At 39.0% G+C, this 17,581-nt stretch overlaps 1 protein-coding gene across 1 annotated transcript; it reads right to left on the reverse strand.

Moving 5' to 3' along the window:
• Positions 1 to 4,366: 4,366 nt before the first annotated feature.
• Prx4 (Peroxiredoxin 4) lies at positions 4,367 to 16,252 on the reverse strand. The gene is made up of 6 exons (XM_071672813.1): positions 15,988 to 16,252; positions 13,362 to 13,479; positions 11,788 to 11,923; positions 10,915 to 11,018; positions 8,024 to 8,189; positions 4,367 to 6,579 (listed from the first exon to the last, which is right to left on the reverse strand). Exons 1-6 carry the CDS (start codon positions 16,151 to 16,153, stop codon positions 6,526 to 6,528), a joined length of 744 nt encoding a protein of 247 aa, XP_071528914.1. The 5' UTR covers positions 16,154 to 16,252; the 3' UTR covers positions 4,367 to 6,525.
• Positions 16,253 to 17,581: the final 1,329 nt, after the last annotated feature.

Below are 17,581 nucleotides of genomic sequence, written 5' to 3' on the forward strand. Positions count from 1 at the left end.
CATTTCATTTATATATGATGAAAAAAAAGGTTTGTTAGTCTCAGGGCCTGAATATTCAGATCAGAAGGTGTGCATAGGGTATGCTGTACTGGATCAATGTTGTAAACGGGGCCACCAAAGTATCGTCAGTGGGTTGAACCAGGGCCATGAAGTTTGAAACAGAAAGAGTAGTTTGTGGAGCATGTCTGTTGATGATTAGCTGCAGTTTTGGTACTTTATGCATGAAACTTTAGGGTGGCTGTTTGAAAAAAAAAAAGCCAATGGTCTGCAGCAAGGGAAATAACTGGAGTATATATAAATCTTTCTCTTGTGTGCCAAATTTAATTCATGAACATATAGGTTATATGTATATAGGATGGAGTGAAGGACACTTTGGGGTCTTGTTGCTTGAACATTCAGGGGAGTGGGAGGAATTCACGGATTAGAATGAACCGGATCAGTGTGTCATGTGCACGGTGATGTGCTGCTGGTGGTCTGAACCAGAGAAGATGAAGCAGTCAACATAAACCACAGTAGTCTGTGGGGCTTGGCAGTGGATGTTAGGCTCTGGATGTGGATGTGTGTAAATGTGGCCATTGTTCAATTGTACCTGCTGATAGCTTGCTTAGGTGGAAGGGCCTTCAAGTATATGAAGATTAGTATTGTCTTCAACATTTAGTGTCTGAACACAAAACTTTATATGTTCATATGATGTGAAAGAAGCTTTCGGGTATCAAGGTTTGAACATTCAGGAGGGCGAGAGGTACAAATGAGTGAGAGTGAATTGGATTTATGTGGTATGTGGGGTCATTGTGTTGTTATTGGGCTGATTTGAGATGGCCATGGTAACCCATAGAGTAGTCTGAGGGATTTGGTTGTGGATAGTACACTCTGGTTCTGGTACATTATACATAACTAGAGACTGGATATGTGAAAATGTGGTCATTGTTTGCTCCTGATGCTACCTCACGATGGCACTGTGGCTGGGTAAGGCACTCAGTCATAGAAAGAAAAAGTATGCCTCCATATCCTCTAATATTCTCTACTGTCTGTCTGTCCATCCATCCTTTGTGGAAACAGCGAGGAAGTTGCCAACTGCACAACTAAACCTTACACAGGGAAATCCTGTTGAGAACTGATTCACTATTAAGCTCTTGGCTTTTTTCTTAATTCTCCTATTTTTTCTTATTATTATTATTATAATTTGTCGCTGTCTACCGCATTAGCGAGGTAGCATAAGGAAACAGACGAAAGAATGGTCCAACCCCCCCCAAATGCACATGTATATACATGCACGTCCACACACACACATATACATACCTAAACATTTCAAAGTATACATATGTATACATACACAAACGTATACATATATACGCATGTACATAATTCATACTTGCTGCCTTTATTCATTCCTGTCGCTACCCTGTTACACATGAAATGACAACCCCCTCCACCCCACACACGCACGAGGTAGTGCTAGGAAAAGACAACAAAGGCCACATTCATTCACACTCAGTCTCTAGCTGTCATGTAAAATGCACCAAAACCACAGCTCCCTTTCCACATCCAGGCCCCACAAAACTTTCCATGGTGTACCCTAGACGCTTCATGTGCCCTGATCCAATCCATTGACAGCATGTTGACCCTGGTATACTACATCGTTCCAATTCACTCTATTCCTTGCACACCTTTCACCCTCCTATACGTTCAAGACCCGATTGCTCAAAATCTTTTTCACTCCATCCTTCCACCTCCAATTTGGTTTCCCACTTCTCGTTCCCTCCACCTCTCACACATATATCCTCTTTGTCAATCTTTTCTCATGCAATCTCTCTTTGTGCTCTCTCAACCACACTCTTTTATTACCACACATCTCTCTTACCCTTTCATTACTTACTCGATCAAACCACCTCACACCACATATTATCCTCAAACATCTCATTTCCGACACATCCATCCTCCTCCGCACAACTCTATCTATAGCCCACGTCTTGCAACCATATAACATTGTTGGAACCACTATTCCTTCAAACATACCCATTTTTGCTTTCCAAGATAATGTTCTCGACTTCCACACATCTTTCAATGTTCCAAAACTTTTGCTCCCTCCCCTACCCTGTGACTCACTTCTGCTTCCATGGTTCCATCCACTGCCAAATCCACACCCAGATATCTAAAACACTTCACTTCCTCCAGTTTTTCTACATGCAGACTTACCTCCCAGTTGACTTGTCCCTCAACCCTACAGTACCTAATGACCTTACTCTTATTCACATTTACTCTTAGCTTTCTTCTTTCAGACACTTTACCAAACTCAGTCACCAGCTTCTGCAGTATCTCACATGAATCGGCCACCAGCGCTGTACCATCTGCGAACAGCAACTGACTCACTTTCCAAGCCCTCTCATCCACAACAGACTGCATACTTGCTCCTCTCTCTAAAACTCTTGCATTTACCTCCCTAACAACCCCATCCATAAACAAATCAAACAACCATGGAGACATCACGCACCCCTGCCACAAACCGATATTCACTGAGAACCAATCACTTTCCTCTCTTCCTACTTGTACACATGCCTTACATCCTTGATAAAAACTTTTCACTGCTTCCAGCAACTTACCTCCCACACCATATACTCTTAATACCTTCCATAAAGCATCTTTATCAACTCTATCAAATGCCTTCTCCAGATCTGTAAATGCTACGTACAAATCCAATTGTTTTTCTAAGTATTTCTCGCATACATTCTTCATAGAAAACACCTGATCCACACATCCTCTACCACTTCTGAAACCACACTGCTCTTCCTCAATCTAATGTTCTGTATATACCTTCACCCTCTCAGTCAATACCCTCCCATATAATTTCCCAGGAATACTCAACAAACTTATACCTCTGTAATTTGAACATTCACCTTTATCCCCTTTGCCTTTGTACAATGGCACTATGCATGCATTCTGCCAATCCTCAGGCACCTCACCATGAGCAATACATACATTGAATATCCTCACCAACCAGTTAACAACACAGTCACCCCCTTTTTTAATAAATTCCACAGCAATACCATCCAAACCCATCGCCTTGCCGCCTTTCATCTTCCGCAAAGCTTTCACTACCTCTTCTCTGTTTAACAAATCATTCTCCCTGACCCCTCTCACTTCGCACACCACGTTGACCAAAACAGCCTATATCTGCCACTCTGTCATCTAACACATTCAACAAACCTTCAAAATACTCGCTCCATCTCCTTCTCATATCACCACTACTTGTTATTACCTCCCCATTACTTAGAGAAAAAAATTTATTCTCATGAGCTCGTTGGATCCACCATTTTTGTCTACCTCTGCCCTACCAATGTCAACCAGCATATATGGAGCACTTTGAGCCAGTCAGTGTTAGCATCCGGAGCTTCTTCACTTTAAACATACACATTAATGCTCGATCTCTTACTTGCTTCATTCACCATTATAAATACCCAAAATGTCTGGAGAAAGGTTTACAAATGATAGTGCTGGAAAGACAACAATGGTTATGAGAAAAAGTATCATTTTGAAGGTGAAAATGGTAGTACTCAAAGGTAAGAAATAATCCTATCAGGAATGTATCTACCTATCGCACATTAATAGCGATCTTGTTAAAAGCTTTCTCCAGGAACATATCTCGAGTGTTCAGGGGAGTATGCTAGTTTATCATAGTTTGTAGACACTTCAAGGAAGTTACCAGATACAAGACTAACCTCCACATACAGTTGCTAATAATTCATTTACTTCCTTGGTAGGATAGAAATTGCTGGCTGCTGCGATGAAATATTTTTGAAACTATTCTATTGTTGAGGACAGCTGTGTTAGTAATATAGGAGGTACAGACTGAGAAAATGGCAGGCAAGTGCTTAGAACAACTGAACAAGGTTCTCAGCTATTCAGATAGTGGTCGTGAGGGAGGATGTGGTGGCCAGAGAGGAAGGGAGTAGTGATGGAGAGGCAGGAAAGTAGTGGTATTGGTGAGAATGGGTGATATGTACAGATAGAGAGGGCAGAGTGGTTGGGGTAAGAGAGGGTGTGATGGCCAAGGTGAATGGGTATGGTGGTGGTGATGAGTGGTGTGGTAGTCAGGGTGGGAGAAAGGTATAGTGGTGGTGAGGGAGGGCGTGGTAGCCAAGGTGTAAGGGTATAATGATAGTGAGGGATGGTGGGGACGAAAAGAGAGTGCTGGTGGTAGTAAATGAGGGTGTGGTGGCCAGGGTGAGAAGGCGTGGTGATGAGAGAAGGGTAAGGCAGCCCATCAAAGGAGCAAGCAGACAAGGGACAAGAAGGCTCTAATCAGCTTGTTTTGTATGAAATATTAGATGAAAGCAATAATAATAGAGGCAAAGATTATAAAAACATCATTAATTAAACATTTAATGTAAAGCTAGAACAAAACATAATTACAAAAGTTATAAACCTGAACCCTTTATACCTTAACAGACATTCTCACAAAATTTCTACTCATAACATTTCATAACAAAATCTAAAACCTTACTCTGGCATTACGACAGCCTTACTCAGAGCTTTAATCTAGTGGTTTCAATGTAAAGCACACCCTTAATGAGTTTGCTAGCCTAAAAATTACGTACAATAACTTCAAAATCAGTGTTATTTTCTTATGAATACCTCAGTCATTGACAAACTAGAGTGATAATGTTGATGACATAAATATCGTTACAGTATGTAAGAACATGACCACAGTGGCAGTATGACAGAGTAATATCTTATCAAATTTAGGGTTTCAAACCACGTACAAATATGAGTTTATCTACGATTTCATGGCCTTGATTGAAGATTTGTAGAAGCAGAAACACCTAGAACCAATTGGAATGTTTTCTTTTCTTTAATGATCATTCTCATGGATACAATTATCATTTAATGTTTCCAAGAACACAAGATATTCAGATGATATTCATTAAACAACCAGTAATACTGGAATGTCATATGCAACTTATTCCATCAACTGTAAGGAATTTGAAAAAGTAATTATTGCTGGGGATATGGGAAAATGAGTACTGTCCATGTATCTCCTGAATGTTACAAAAGGGGACTCGGTGGGGCAGTAGCATGGTCGTGGAAATCCTCCCTTCCTGTATTACCTGTATTAAGGAAGGAGCTAAGAAAATATTCCTTGAAAGTTCAATCATCATCGAAAAGACAGAGAAAGAGCAAACTGGGATATATAAAACAAAACAAATAGCTCACTTGGAATGAAATCACCAAAGTATATCTTTTACTATGATATCAATATTCCTCAATCAAATCTTCTCGAGTTTTTATTTCTGTGAGTTATACATATAAAGTGTTGAAGCAGATTGGGATCTTCCTATCTATCATCACGAATCAAGAAATTAATGATGAACTTTCAATCCACTATAAAACTTTACATACAAAATAGTTCAGAGAAGCATTCTAGCACCTGCACTGCTCTCAGATAGAGAAATATATAACCAAATATAAAATTTACAGTATTAAAAAGTAACAAAAAGAATTAATTCTTTCTGGCATATATGTAAAAATACAAACCCACCATTGGTACACTGATGATAGCCTTTTCTGGACTGGAACATATTTTCAAAATCATGAAGCTTTAATTCCTTTTGCTGTTTATCAGTCTAGTTTTTCCATGAACTGTCTAGTAATAAGTATTTTAAAGATGCCCACATACAAAATATTTCAACAGCTCAGTTAAAGAAGGCAAACATACTATCCCTTGGCCATCTCATTTCATCATCAAAGCAACATTTCATCATGAAAGCGACAAAAACAGTGAATGCAAAATCATTTACCCCAACTATGAACAACCTTCTTATGGTGTTCTAAAACATAACTACCTTATCAGATGCTCATTTTATTTTTCCAAGATTAAGTGGCTTTTATAGATGGTGATTACTCACATAAAAGTAGCAGGATAAGAATCAACAAGATATATTTTCAAATCGCAAATGATACACCTATTTCACGTTTCTTACACTGTACGTAAGGTATCAAAGGTTACGTTCCCTTCTGTTATACTTGCTTTCCTGAATTCAATCATTCACTGTAGCTCATTACAGTGTGAGGATGTTTTCCTTCTAAAACTGGACAACCATTAGCTTCTGAATGTGCTTACAGCATGTAGATGACTTCATGGAATGTGCCAGAAAAAGTTTACATCAATTCACACAAACCAAACTTCAGTGTAATACTGCCACTTCTCTCAAACACCTAAAATGGAACATATCATACACCATGCACCTGGATCAATTCATCTTAACTTCTTATTTCACTGACCTGAAAATGTTTTCAGGTTCTTTAACATCGTTATAAATATTTCTATGTACATCCTAAAACTCAGTTTAACTTGTGTAGCTTTACTGAATGAATTACATAATAATGGATGATCATATGCAATTAAACTGTGAACAATTTCTATAAAGGTCACTTGTACACCTGGTTTTTGGAGAATAAAAATGCTGAACACTCTACTCTCACTCTGGGTACTTATGAATTCTTATCCTGCCTCAAGAGTATTTATCACTACTGGTTAGCTTTCTTAAAATACTTGAGCTTCTCTTGAGGATTCGGAATAATCTGAAAGATAAAGTACACGTATCATATAATGTTATTGTATAAAAGATAACAATGCGATCTCATTTCAAACGTAATGTACAACTTTTAACCACTACTTTATATAGTCATGAGTAACTATATGCCATGTTTTACAACACCTTACTATCATGAGACCATTTTCTACAAAAATCACGGACAAACCTCTGCAATTTACCAATATTGAGCTCCAGTTAGTCATGCATCAAAACTCAGCCCTAGCCTAAGTTGACTGGTTGTTGGTTGTTAGGAATTCATAAGGTATGATAGCAATAACACACCATAATTCCCATGCCTCACTTCCTCACAGACAGTGACCTCACTTTCTACAAACTCCTCAAGGAACCTAGGAAACTTAACCCCCTCACCCTCCCTACAGCTTACTTCAACACCTATGGCTCATCTGATGCCATATCCAGTCTCGTCTCAGTAAAACACCCCAATTCCTCTCCATTCAAAATTGCATCCACATTAACCTATCTCTCAGTACTGCTAAACCTAATAACCTTGCTTTTATTCTCATTTACCTCTCAACTTCCTTCTTTCACACACTCTCTCAAACTCAGGCACCAACTTTTGCAATTTCTCACTCACATCTGCAATTAGTGCCACCTTATCAGCGCACCACAGTTGTCTCACTTTCCAGGCTCCCTCACCCCCTACCAAATGCAGCCCTGTCTGCCTCTCCCAAGACCCTTGCATTTACATCCCTCATTACTTTATTCACTTACAAATTAAACAACCACAGTAACATTACACATCCCTGCCTCAGAGCAACCTCCACTTGGAACCACTCACCCTCCTACTACTTCCAATAGCTTACCTCCCACACCTTATATTCATAACACCTTTTACAAAGTATCTCTATCAATCATATCGTATGGTTTCTCTATACAGTGAAGACACCATGAGCTAACATCAGGCAACTGGTAGCATGTCAGATCAGTGCTAACGAAAAAGTACGGATGAATTGGGAAGGAGGGTCACTTGATGCAACATCACCTACATGCTGGAATGCCACAGGCCTAGAGAGGTTGCCAGTTGGTTGCTGAATCCTCTGAACAAGCATCTGCAAGCCACATATGTTTTATCACAGTCGAAAGAGATGAATCCTCTTCAGTTCACCATATTACTGGGAACAGAACAGTGTTTTGACCCCCAACCAATGAGGCCTCTCTCAGAAGATCACAGGGTGTAATGAGAAATTTCATATGAATTAAAATTTCTCAAACTATGTATTGATCTAAAGTAGCAAGTAAGGAAGCTTTCAACTTCCAAGAAAGAAAAAAATGCTCCCCCAACAATAATAGTGAATCATACGCCTGTTCTAGAAAAACACTTTTGAGAACAGCTGGAACATTGTTCCTGAAAAATATTCATAATATCTAACTAATGGAACAACAGAAAAAACAAAGTAAATTATACTTACTGTATCATCACCAGGTTTCCAGCCAGCAGGACAAACTTCCCCATGTTCATCCGTAAACTGGAAAGCCTGAACTAAACGAAGAGTTTCATCTACTGACCGTCCAACAGGCAGATCATTCATGGTTATTTGACGCAGTACACCTTTGTCATCAACAATGAACAGACCCCTGAAAAAAGATACAAACTATCATATTCTCTTGAGAAATGAAAGATCAGAGGAGGTAAAGAAGTGCTACAGTCTCATCCCAGTAGGTGTCTAAGACCATGGTATATTGCAACAGTTCTGAGGTTACATATTTTGATACCAAAGGTTTTGGTGCAAAAGAGAACTCCTACCTAGGATTCAACAGCAGAGTACTGTTTTCTTTGATTTTGCTATGTGGTATATTTACCCCTTTCTAAGCATTCTAACCTCATTAAGTGTACAAAGAATTATTTATCTATTTTTTATTTTATTTTGCTTTGTTGCTGTCTACCGCGTTAGCGAGGTAGCGCAAGGAAACAGACAAAAGAATGGCCAAACCCACCCACATACACATGTATATACATACATGTCCACACACGCAAATATACATACCTATACATCTCAACGTATACATATATATATACACACACACAGACATATACATATATACACAAGCACATAATTCAGACTGTCTGCCTTTATTCATTCCCATTGCCACCCCGCCACACATGAAATAACAACTCCCTTTCCCCTCATGTGCGCGAGGTAGCGCAAGGAAAAGACAACAAAGGCCAAATTTGTTCATACTCATGCCCTGGTTCAATCCATTGACAGCACGTCGACCCCGGTGTACCACATCGTTCCAATTCACTCTATTCCTTGCACGCCTTTCACCCTCCTGCATGTTCAGGCCTCAATCACTCAAAATCGTTTTCACTCCATCTTTCCACCTCCAATTTGGTCTCCCACTTCTCCTTATTCCCTCCACTTCTGACACATATATCCTCTTGGTCAATCTTTCCTCACTCATTCTCTTCATGTCACCAAACCATTTCAAAACACCCTCTTCTGCTCTCTCAACCACACTCTTTTTATTACCACACATCTCTCTTACCCTGTTATTACTTACTCGATTAACCACCTCACACCACATATTGTCCTCAAACATCTCATTTCCAGCACATCCTGGGAAAGTATTCCTGGGAAATTATATGGGAGGGTATTAACTGGGAAGGTGAAGGCATGTACAGAGCATCAGATTGGGGATGAGCAGTGTGGTTTCAGAAGTGGTAGAGGATGTGTGGATCAGGTGTTTGCTTTGAAGAATGCACGTGAGAAATATTTAGAAAAGCAAATGGATTTGTATGTAGCATTTATGGATCTGGAGAAGGCATATGATAAAGCTGATAGAGATGCTCTGTGGAAGGTATTAAGAATATACTGTGTGGGAGGTAAGTTGTTAGAAGCAGTGAAAAGTTTTTATCAAGGATGTAAGGCATGTGTACGTGTAGGAAGAGAGGAAAGTGATTGGTTCTCAGGGAATGTTGGTTTCTGGCAGGGGTGCGTGATGTCTCCATGGTTGTTTAATTTGCTTGTGGATGGGGTTGTTTGGGAGGTGAATGCAAAAGTCTTGGAAAGAGGGGCAAAGTACGCAGTCTGTTGTGGATGAGAGAGCTTGGGAAGTGAGTCAGTTGTTGTTCGCTAATGATACAGTGCAGATGGCTGATTCGGGTGAGAAAATGCAGAAGCTGGTGACTGAAGTTGGTAAAGTGTGTGAAAGAAGAAAGCAGATAGTAAATGTGAATAAGAGCAAGGTTATTAGGTACAGTAGGGTTAAGGGACAAGTCAATTTGGAGGTACGTTTGAATGGAGAAAACTGGAGGAAGTGAAGTGTTTTAGATATCTGGGAGTGGATTTGGCAGCAGGGTGGGGGAGGTAGCGAAAGTTCTGGGAGCACTGAAAAATGTGTGGAAGTCAAGAACATTATCCTGGAAAGCAAAAATGGGTATGTTTGAAGGAATAGTGGTTCCAACAATGTTATATGGTTGCGAGGCATGGGCTATAGGTAGAATTATGCGGAGGTTATCTTGTAAAGCAAAAATGGATATGTTTGAAGGAATAGAGGTTCAAACAATGTTATATGGTTGTGAGGCATGGGCTATAGATAGAGGTGTGCGGAGGAGGGTGGATGTGCTGGAAATGAGATATTTGAGGACAATATGTGGTGTGAGGTGGTTTGATCGAGTAAGTAATAACAGGGTAAGAGAGATGTGTGGTAATAAAAAGAGTGTGGTTGAGAGAGCAGAAGAGGGTGTTTTGAAATGGTTTGGTCACATGGAGAGAATGAGAGAGGAAAGAGTGACAAAGAGGATATATGTGTCAGAGGTGGAGGGAACAGAGAAGTGGGAGACCAAACTAGAAGTGGAAAGATGGAGTGAAAAAGATTTTGAGTGATCGGGGCCTGAACATGCAGGAGGGTGAAAGGCGTGCAAGGAATAGAGTGAATTGGATCGATGTGGTATACCAGGGCCGACGTGCTGTCAATGGATTGACCCAGGGCATGTGAAGCGTCTGGGGTAAACCACGGAAAGTTTTGTGGGGCCTGGATGTGGAAAGGGAGCTGTGGTTTCGGTTCATTATACATGACAGCTTGAGACTGAGTGTGAATGAATGTGGCCTTTGTTGTCTTTTCCTAGCGCTACCTCGTGCACATGAGGGGGGAGGGGGTTTTCATTTCATGTGTGGCAGGGTGGTGATGGGAATGAATAAGGGCAGACAGTACCAATTATGTACATGTGTATATATGTATATGTCTGTGTGTATATATATATGTATACGTTGAGATGCATAGATATGTATATGTGCTGTGTGTGGACGTGTATGCATATACATGTGTATGTGTGTGTGTATATATAGATAAAACATACCTGAGAGCAATGCCTTGGTCTTCTAAATAAACACCATAATCTTTTGAAATCTTATGTGTGATATCGGAAAGCAAGGGTATCTTCAACTTGCCCAAACCACCATCCTGAAATAATCATACTATCATCTACATGCATGATGAGCTAAAGAAATAATAAAAAACGTATTAACAAAAAAATTATATTAATCAACCCATATCATATATAGAGGGACATCATTTCTCCCATTTGACTTTGACAAAAAGTGTTTCACATGATGAAATTTTACATATAATGGATACTACTACAGCACTGTTTGTGTTGTATTTTGCTATATCACAATGGTTAAGTAACCAGTTCACTCCATCCCAAGATCCTGAAATAATAAATCAAACTCTTGAAACCTTGTTATCATTATTAAAATTTATAACCCTATGATGATCCCTTTCTGAATGGATCCCAGTGTTACCAGAACACCTTTTCCGAGGGGATCCTGCAGCTCCAAGGCTGCAATATAGTCAGTGGCAAGTTTTCTATTGAGACTGTACCCTGTTTCGTCAATTTGCAATAATGCAACTTCGCCAAAGATAACTCCTACTGGTAATCTTAAGGTTTCAAGCATTCTGCAGGCTCTGAATTTCAAGAAAACAGCAACAATACATCAATCTAATATCTTTTGGACTCTAAAATGGAATTCTCCCATCTTCCATGAACTTCAATCATCTGAGGCATTACTGAAATAAAGGAGGTGGAAAAGATATATCAAACATGGGTAAAGTTTGCATCACAGAGCAATAATAAGGTTTCATGCACAAATTATATTGGGGAAACTTTTATGAAGGGCAAATGAATATAGAAAATTACAATATGTCTACATCTTGGATATTACAGACTTACTTTACGTGCTGTGTTAGTCCACGCAAGGTGAGTAAAGTGGGAATCTATGGAACATGCTACAACTTCTGTGTTCAACTGGCGAAACTCTTCTACTCTGTCATTAAATGCCAATATTTCTGTTGGACACACAAACGTGCTGGAAAGTCAAATAAAAGCAAACTTATAGAAATTATTATCTCTACCAAATGAATGTTCCAACCAATTATACTAGGAAGGTTTTAGCACAAATAACCAAACTTAGGTGCATTCACATTAAAACTTTCAAAACGGGGAAAAAATATCATACTTCTCAAGTCCTAAATTCATCTTTTATACTGCAAAGGGACTTGCAAAAAAATTCCTCCGAACAAAAAAAATCTTTAAACATTTGCAGGACTTCTAACTCTACGATACTCCTCCCATAAATGCATTAATTCAATTTTGCCTATCTTTGAAGTTCTTTTGTATATTTCCCGTTAACCTAACCCAATTCATCAATCATTCTCCACCTATATCCACACCAATTAAGTTCTTATTCTTTTACTCTTGTTGACCCTTTTCTTTACAATACCTTATTTCCCAATTTCCTCACTGCTTATTCATTTCACCTGTAATTCTGAATCCATATTTCATTAATTAAATTTGATTACATATACTTTACAAACTCTGTTGTCATGAACTTACCTATAACATGCAAATAGTGCAGTAAATGTGAACTGCACAACTCCTAACAACCTTACCACAAAAGAAAGACTGTATTTCAATAATCTTAAAGCTGCATCAGTCTCCCTAGCTTGCAATACTCTGAAATCTATCTTCCAACTCACCTTCCTTCATGATATCTCTATCCATATATCCATTGCAGTTCTCAGTCATATGTCCGTAAAGACATATTTCTCACTCAGACTACCCTTCCTCTGCACAACTACCTTGCTAATAAAATTCACTTAAACTGTATTTTTTCTAACATTCGTGAATTCATTCCCAACTAGTAATTCTTTTGTCAATTCTGTTTGTAACTTTATATAGCCCTCATGCAAAATTATCTCAAAACTTTAATCCCTCCTCTACTTTCGTTCTGTCTACTTTTCTACCAGTCAAAAAGGAGGGGAGAGCTAAATTACAAGGAAAGGCTTGAGGCTTTACTTTCCCACCTTGGAAGACAAAAAGCGAGTGGTAATCTGATAACAAATCAAGTCCTTTAAAGCTTGTTTATGACATGAACAGTGAACACTTCTTGAAGAGATGCAGGTGTACAGCATCCAGAGGACATAACGTGAAATTAGGCATGAAACTTGTTAAAAAAGATTTAAGTAAGTACTTTTATAGTATACAGGTGATGGATGGATGGAATAATATGACTGAGGACACAGTAAATTCAGATAACATATGAAAATTCAAGAAGTTGTGTGATGCAGAAGAATGTTCAAGAGATAAGGTCCCACAAGTGCAAAACTCCTTCCCATACAGTACTAATAAGTAATTACAAAGGAGAGAAATGTAAAATTAGGTTTTTTAACATACTGATGCCTAAACTAAAATTTTCATACTTGGCTTTTATCAACACAAAAACGATATAAGTCTCAACAACTTACAAATCCAGTGGGTAGAAGAAGAAAACTAGGTATTTCCCACGGTAGTCTGTGAGCTTCAGCTCCTGAAACTGGCCATCAATTACAGCAGTGCCTTCCCATTCCGGGGCAGGTTTACTTACTGAAAAAAGAAACATGTGACTACTGACGTAATATGACTCCGTGGAATTTGTAAAACGCTAAAATCTAATGGCTATTCAGACCTTTTTAATATGAAAAGATATCTAAAACTTTAGACTTATTACATAAAATCATATATTTGAGCTTCCATCCCAAAAATTCAACTTGTTCATATCAACATTATTGTACAAAATTTTGTCAATACTTTTATTCATTCCACAGTTATCATATATGCTCTGATAATCTAGGTATAGCCTGAAAACCCAGGATGTCATAGTATGACCATAGTTGGTCTGGCAAACTGCTTCAGGTAGTTCACAATAAGCATGGTGGCTAACTCAACGCCATATCAGGAATGGGGTGCTGATACAGTGGACAAATAACACACTGCATTTTATCCAGTTCAACTTGGGTAAGAGTGGTCACAAAAAGCATTAGTGTATGCTGACTGCCAGGACATGTGAGACAGAGGCAAAGTAGGCAAAGTAACATTTGACTTACTGGTGCCAATTCATCAACAAAATAACATTTCATCCACTGATGCTAACTAGAAAGCAAAGTAGTGTTTGATCCAATGATAATGACTAGGTGGCACTGGTGAATCACAGCCTACTTTGTTGATTAATCAGTAAAATATCCAGTTCCTTATCTGAACAAAAGGGAAACCTAAACTTTTTATTAAATGCTACTTCGGTGCATTATTACATGACAGCTAGAGACTGAGTGTGAACGAATGGGGCCTTTGTTGTCTTTTCCTAGCGCTACCCCGCACACATGAGGGGGGAGGGGGTTGTTATTCCATGTGTGGCGAGGTGGCGATGGGAATAAATAAAGGCAGACAGTATGAATTATGTACATGTGTATATATGTATATGTCTGTGTGTGTATATATATGTGTACACTGAGATGTACAGGTATGTATATTTGCGTGTGTGGACGTGTATGTATATACATGAGTATGTGGGTGGGTTGGGCCATTCTTTCGTCTGTTTCCTTGCGCTACCTCGCTAACGTGGGAGACAGCGACAAAGCAAAATAAATAAATAATAAATACTTCAATAAAAATTGTTATTTTGAAGGATTTTTTTCCAAAAACGAGTAGAGGACATCTTATCATGATGTCTAAATTCACATATGAGTACAATCCTCTTTAGTGTCATCTCTATTAACATTCACATACTCTGCATTAGTTAACATCCCCAATCCTAGAGTCAGCTGAACTGATTTAGTAGCAAAAATATTTTGGCTTTTCTGTTAGATGTTTCACCATTCTCAATTAAGCCAATTTATCTACAAACAATGTTTCAACATTAGTAACATGACACACAACTTATGAAACACATACAAAGTCTACATTTTTTATATCTTCATTGTCTCTTATTGGGCTGAGGTTTAACATTTTCATTCTTATTGTTTTCCAATCCCAAGGCTGCCATCTTATCAGGGAGAGAAAATATCTGCTACCGTCTTCCTCTTGCATCCTCGCTGCCTCCTCTCTCCTGTCATGAGCATATTTTTGAACAAACAAATGTCACATGAGGTCATGAAAATGAAGCCATTTGAAAAGAAGTGTACTAAAGTTCTGGTGTGAAATTGGCATTCATTAAAGTAATTGTCTACAACATTGTTGACAGAATACAGTAACAGTTGCATAGCATCATTTGAAGCATTAGAATTTACTAAAAGATATCCAATAAGGCAATAAGTGTTATCTATATCAGTGAAAATGTGGATTTAACTAATATAAAGATAGGTAATGCACTTGTTAAATACTAAAAGCACCTGTACACACCACTCCATAGCCAAAATGACTTACGAAAACTACGAACACTGTATTCATCTCCTAATAGGATTCGCATGGCATTGCGCAGTCAGCTGTTTCTCGGCATTCAGTGCCATCTGTAAGTAAATCTTGCCTTGCTATGGGGCCTAAGGGATAGGAATATAGTCCTCCATAGGCATTCCTGTAATCACACCAAACTATATATGGCAAAGCACCTAAAACATACAGCTGTTTCTCGACATTCAGTGGCATCTGTAAATTAATCTTGCCTTACGGGGCCAAGGGGAGGAATATAGTCCTCCATAGGCATTCCTGTCATCACACCTAAACTATATATGGCAAAGCACCTAAAACAGAAGAGGCCATTCCGATGCAAAGGTAAATAAGACTTCCTCCTTTGTAACCTTGGGGGCTATAATGTCATGTCGAGGCTGGACCTGAACTTGGAAGATGACATGGTGCCCCAGGTGGACAAAATGTCTCCCATCAGAGTTCACTTGTTTAATCCTATATCTCTCTCAAATAATATCACAAGCCATAAGTGTGGTGCCCCTAAACCGATACGTTCCCCTTAAAGGCTTGTGCCAGGACAGCATCTTGTCCCCATAGCATACCAGTAGCCCTTTTAATAACGGGGGAATGACATCAGTTCAGAGCAGTAGTGGTCATCTCATTCACCCTAAATGCTTAAATGACTAGAGATTCGAAGGAGGAGGAGGAACGTACTCATAGCTTTAGTCCATTGAAGGTTATGGCCCGAAGCCCTTCCCTCGGTGTTCGGGTAGACAGCTCCCCCAGCAAAGGTGTGGCACTGCTCCTCTGCTGCACCGCCTAACGCTCCTACGCCCATATATACCAAACCCACGAGGACACAAAACTTTATAGCTGACATTGCTATTTCTTGGCTTCCAGATTTTTGCTAACTCGTCGTGGCCTCAGCACCAGCACCACATATATGGCCGGTTTTGATTGGTCGGGATGTGTTCAGATCGTCGCATTATCTTCCTCTGGCTAGAGCTTCGTCCCATCAAAAAAGTGTATGCCATGCTATTATGCTTGAAATCATTGGTTTTTCTAAGAGGATGAAGGGGAATTGGGAGATAAATATGTCGGTACAATGCCATATCATTCACCAATGACCATCTATGGGCCTAAATGGTAATAGAGATTACGAAATAATGATATTATCCTACATGGGTTTCATATTTATATAGCTCTATGAATAAAACCAAAACCGTACTAATCTATGGGAATTTTATTCAAACGGTGATCAATAATGTCGCAAAATATGGCTGTAGATCATATCGTGTCATCTCCCTATGACTATGTTTAAGCCATTGCATTGTATTGTAATGCAGGGCCAAAGTGACCAATGAGAGCTGGATAATTCTTTGTTTACTAATTCTTTTGATGCTCATTGGTCAATCGGGATATGTACGCGAGGACAACATGGGTGCATTTCGATTAAGAATTTGATATTCACAGTCATCTCGCTGGCAAGTTTGTACATGGTAAAGTGCAAGATGCACGTTCCGAAAAAAATGGAAAGAGTTGACTTGTCGGATTATTAAAGAAAGTAATGCATGTTTAGCGATGTCGATATTCGGCTGTTCATTTTATCAACATCAGGGGATATCCTGTCGATAGTCTGAACTCGACTCGGTGATGCTTGGCAGGGCCACCTGTTTGAAGTAACTTAATTAATCAACTTTTATTAGTGTGGCGAGGGAGTTTTACACTCGTGGGGGCTCCATCTCTTGAACATACTCAACTACCATACGACTTTTAACATTCAAGTATACTGTCCTCAGTCATCTATTCCATTCATCTTAAAAAAAAAGTTTCTCTTGTCTCTGTTCCATTTATTTTTTTTTTCTCTCTTAAACAAGTTTCTCTTTGGTCTGTTAGTTTTTTTTTTTATATCTTTGACGCTACATCTCTAAAAGGACTGTTCACTGTCCACATCTTCGATCTGTTTTGAAAACCCTAAAGTCACCCCCTCTCACTTCTCTTTCACAAAGTGAACATATTTAAAGATATGCCTCTCTTAATTCTGGTGTCAATTTTTGTTGCCTCTAAACCTTCTCTCTCCAGTCTATATGCTTCATTAGATGTGGGGATCAACCCTAAGGGGGGTGGATGAACAGCTGGGTTGACTGTGGACCGACTGCCGCCAACCAGGATTCGAACCTGTGCCATGCTCGACCCTGGGCTGTGAATGCGTCACCCTTATACCACGGGATAATAATGATAATAATAATGATACTAATAATAATGATAATAATAATAATAATAATAATAATAATAATAATAATGATAA

This window comes from Panulirus ornatus, chromosome 18 (assembly GCF_036320965.1).
Source record: "Panulirus ornatus isolate Po-2019 chromosome 18, ASM3632096v1, whole genome shotgun sequence".
Taxonomy (NCBI): Eukaryota; Metazoa; Arthropoda; class Malacostraca; order Decapoda; family Palinuridae; genus Panulirus; species Panulirus ornatus.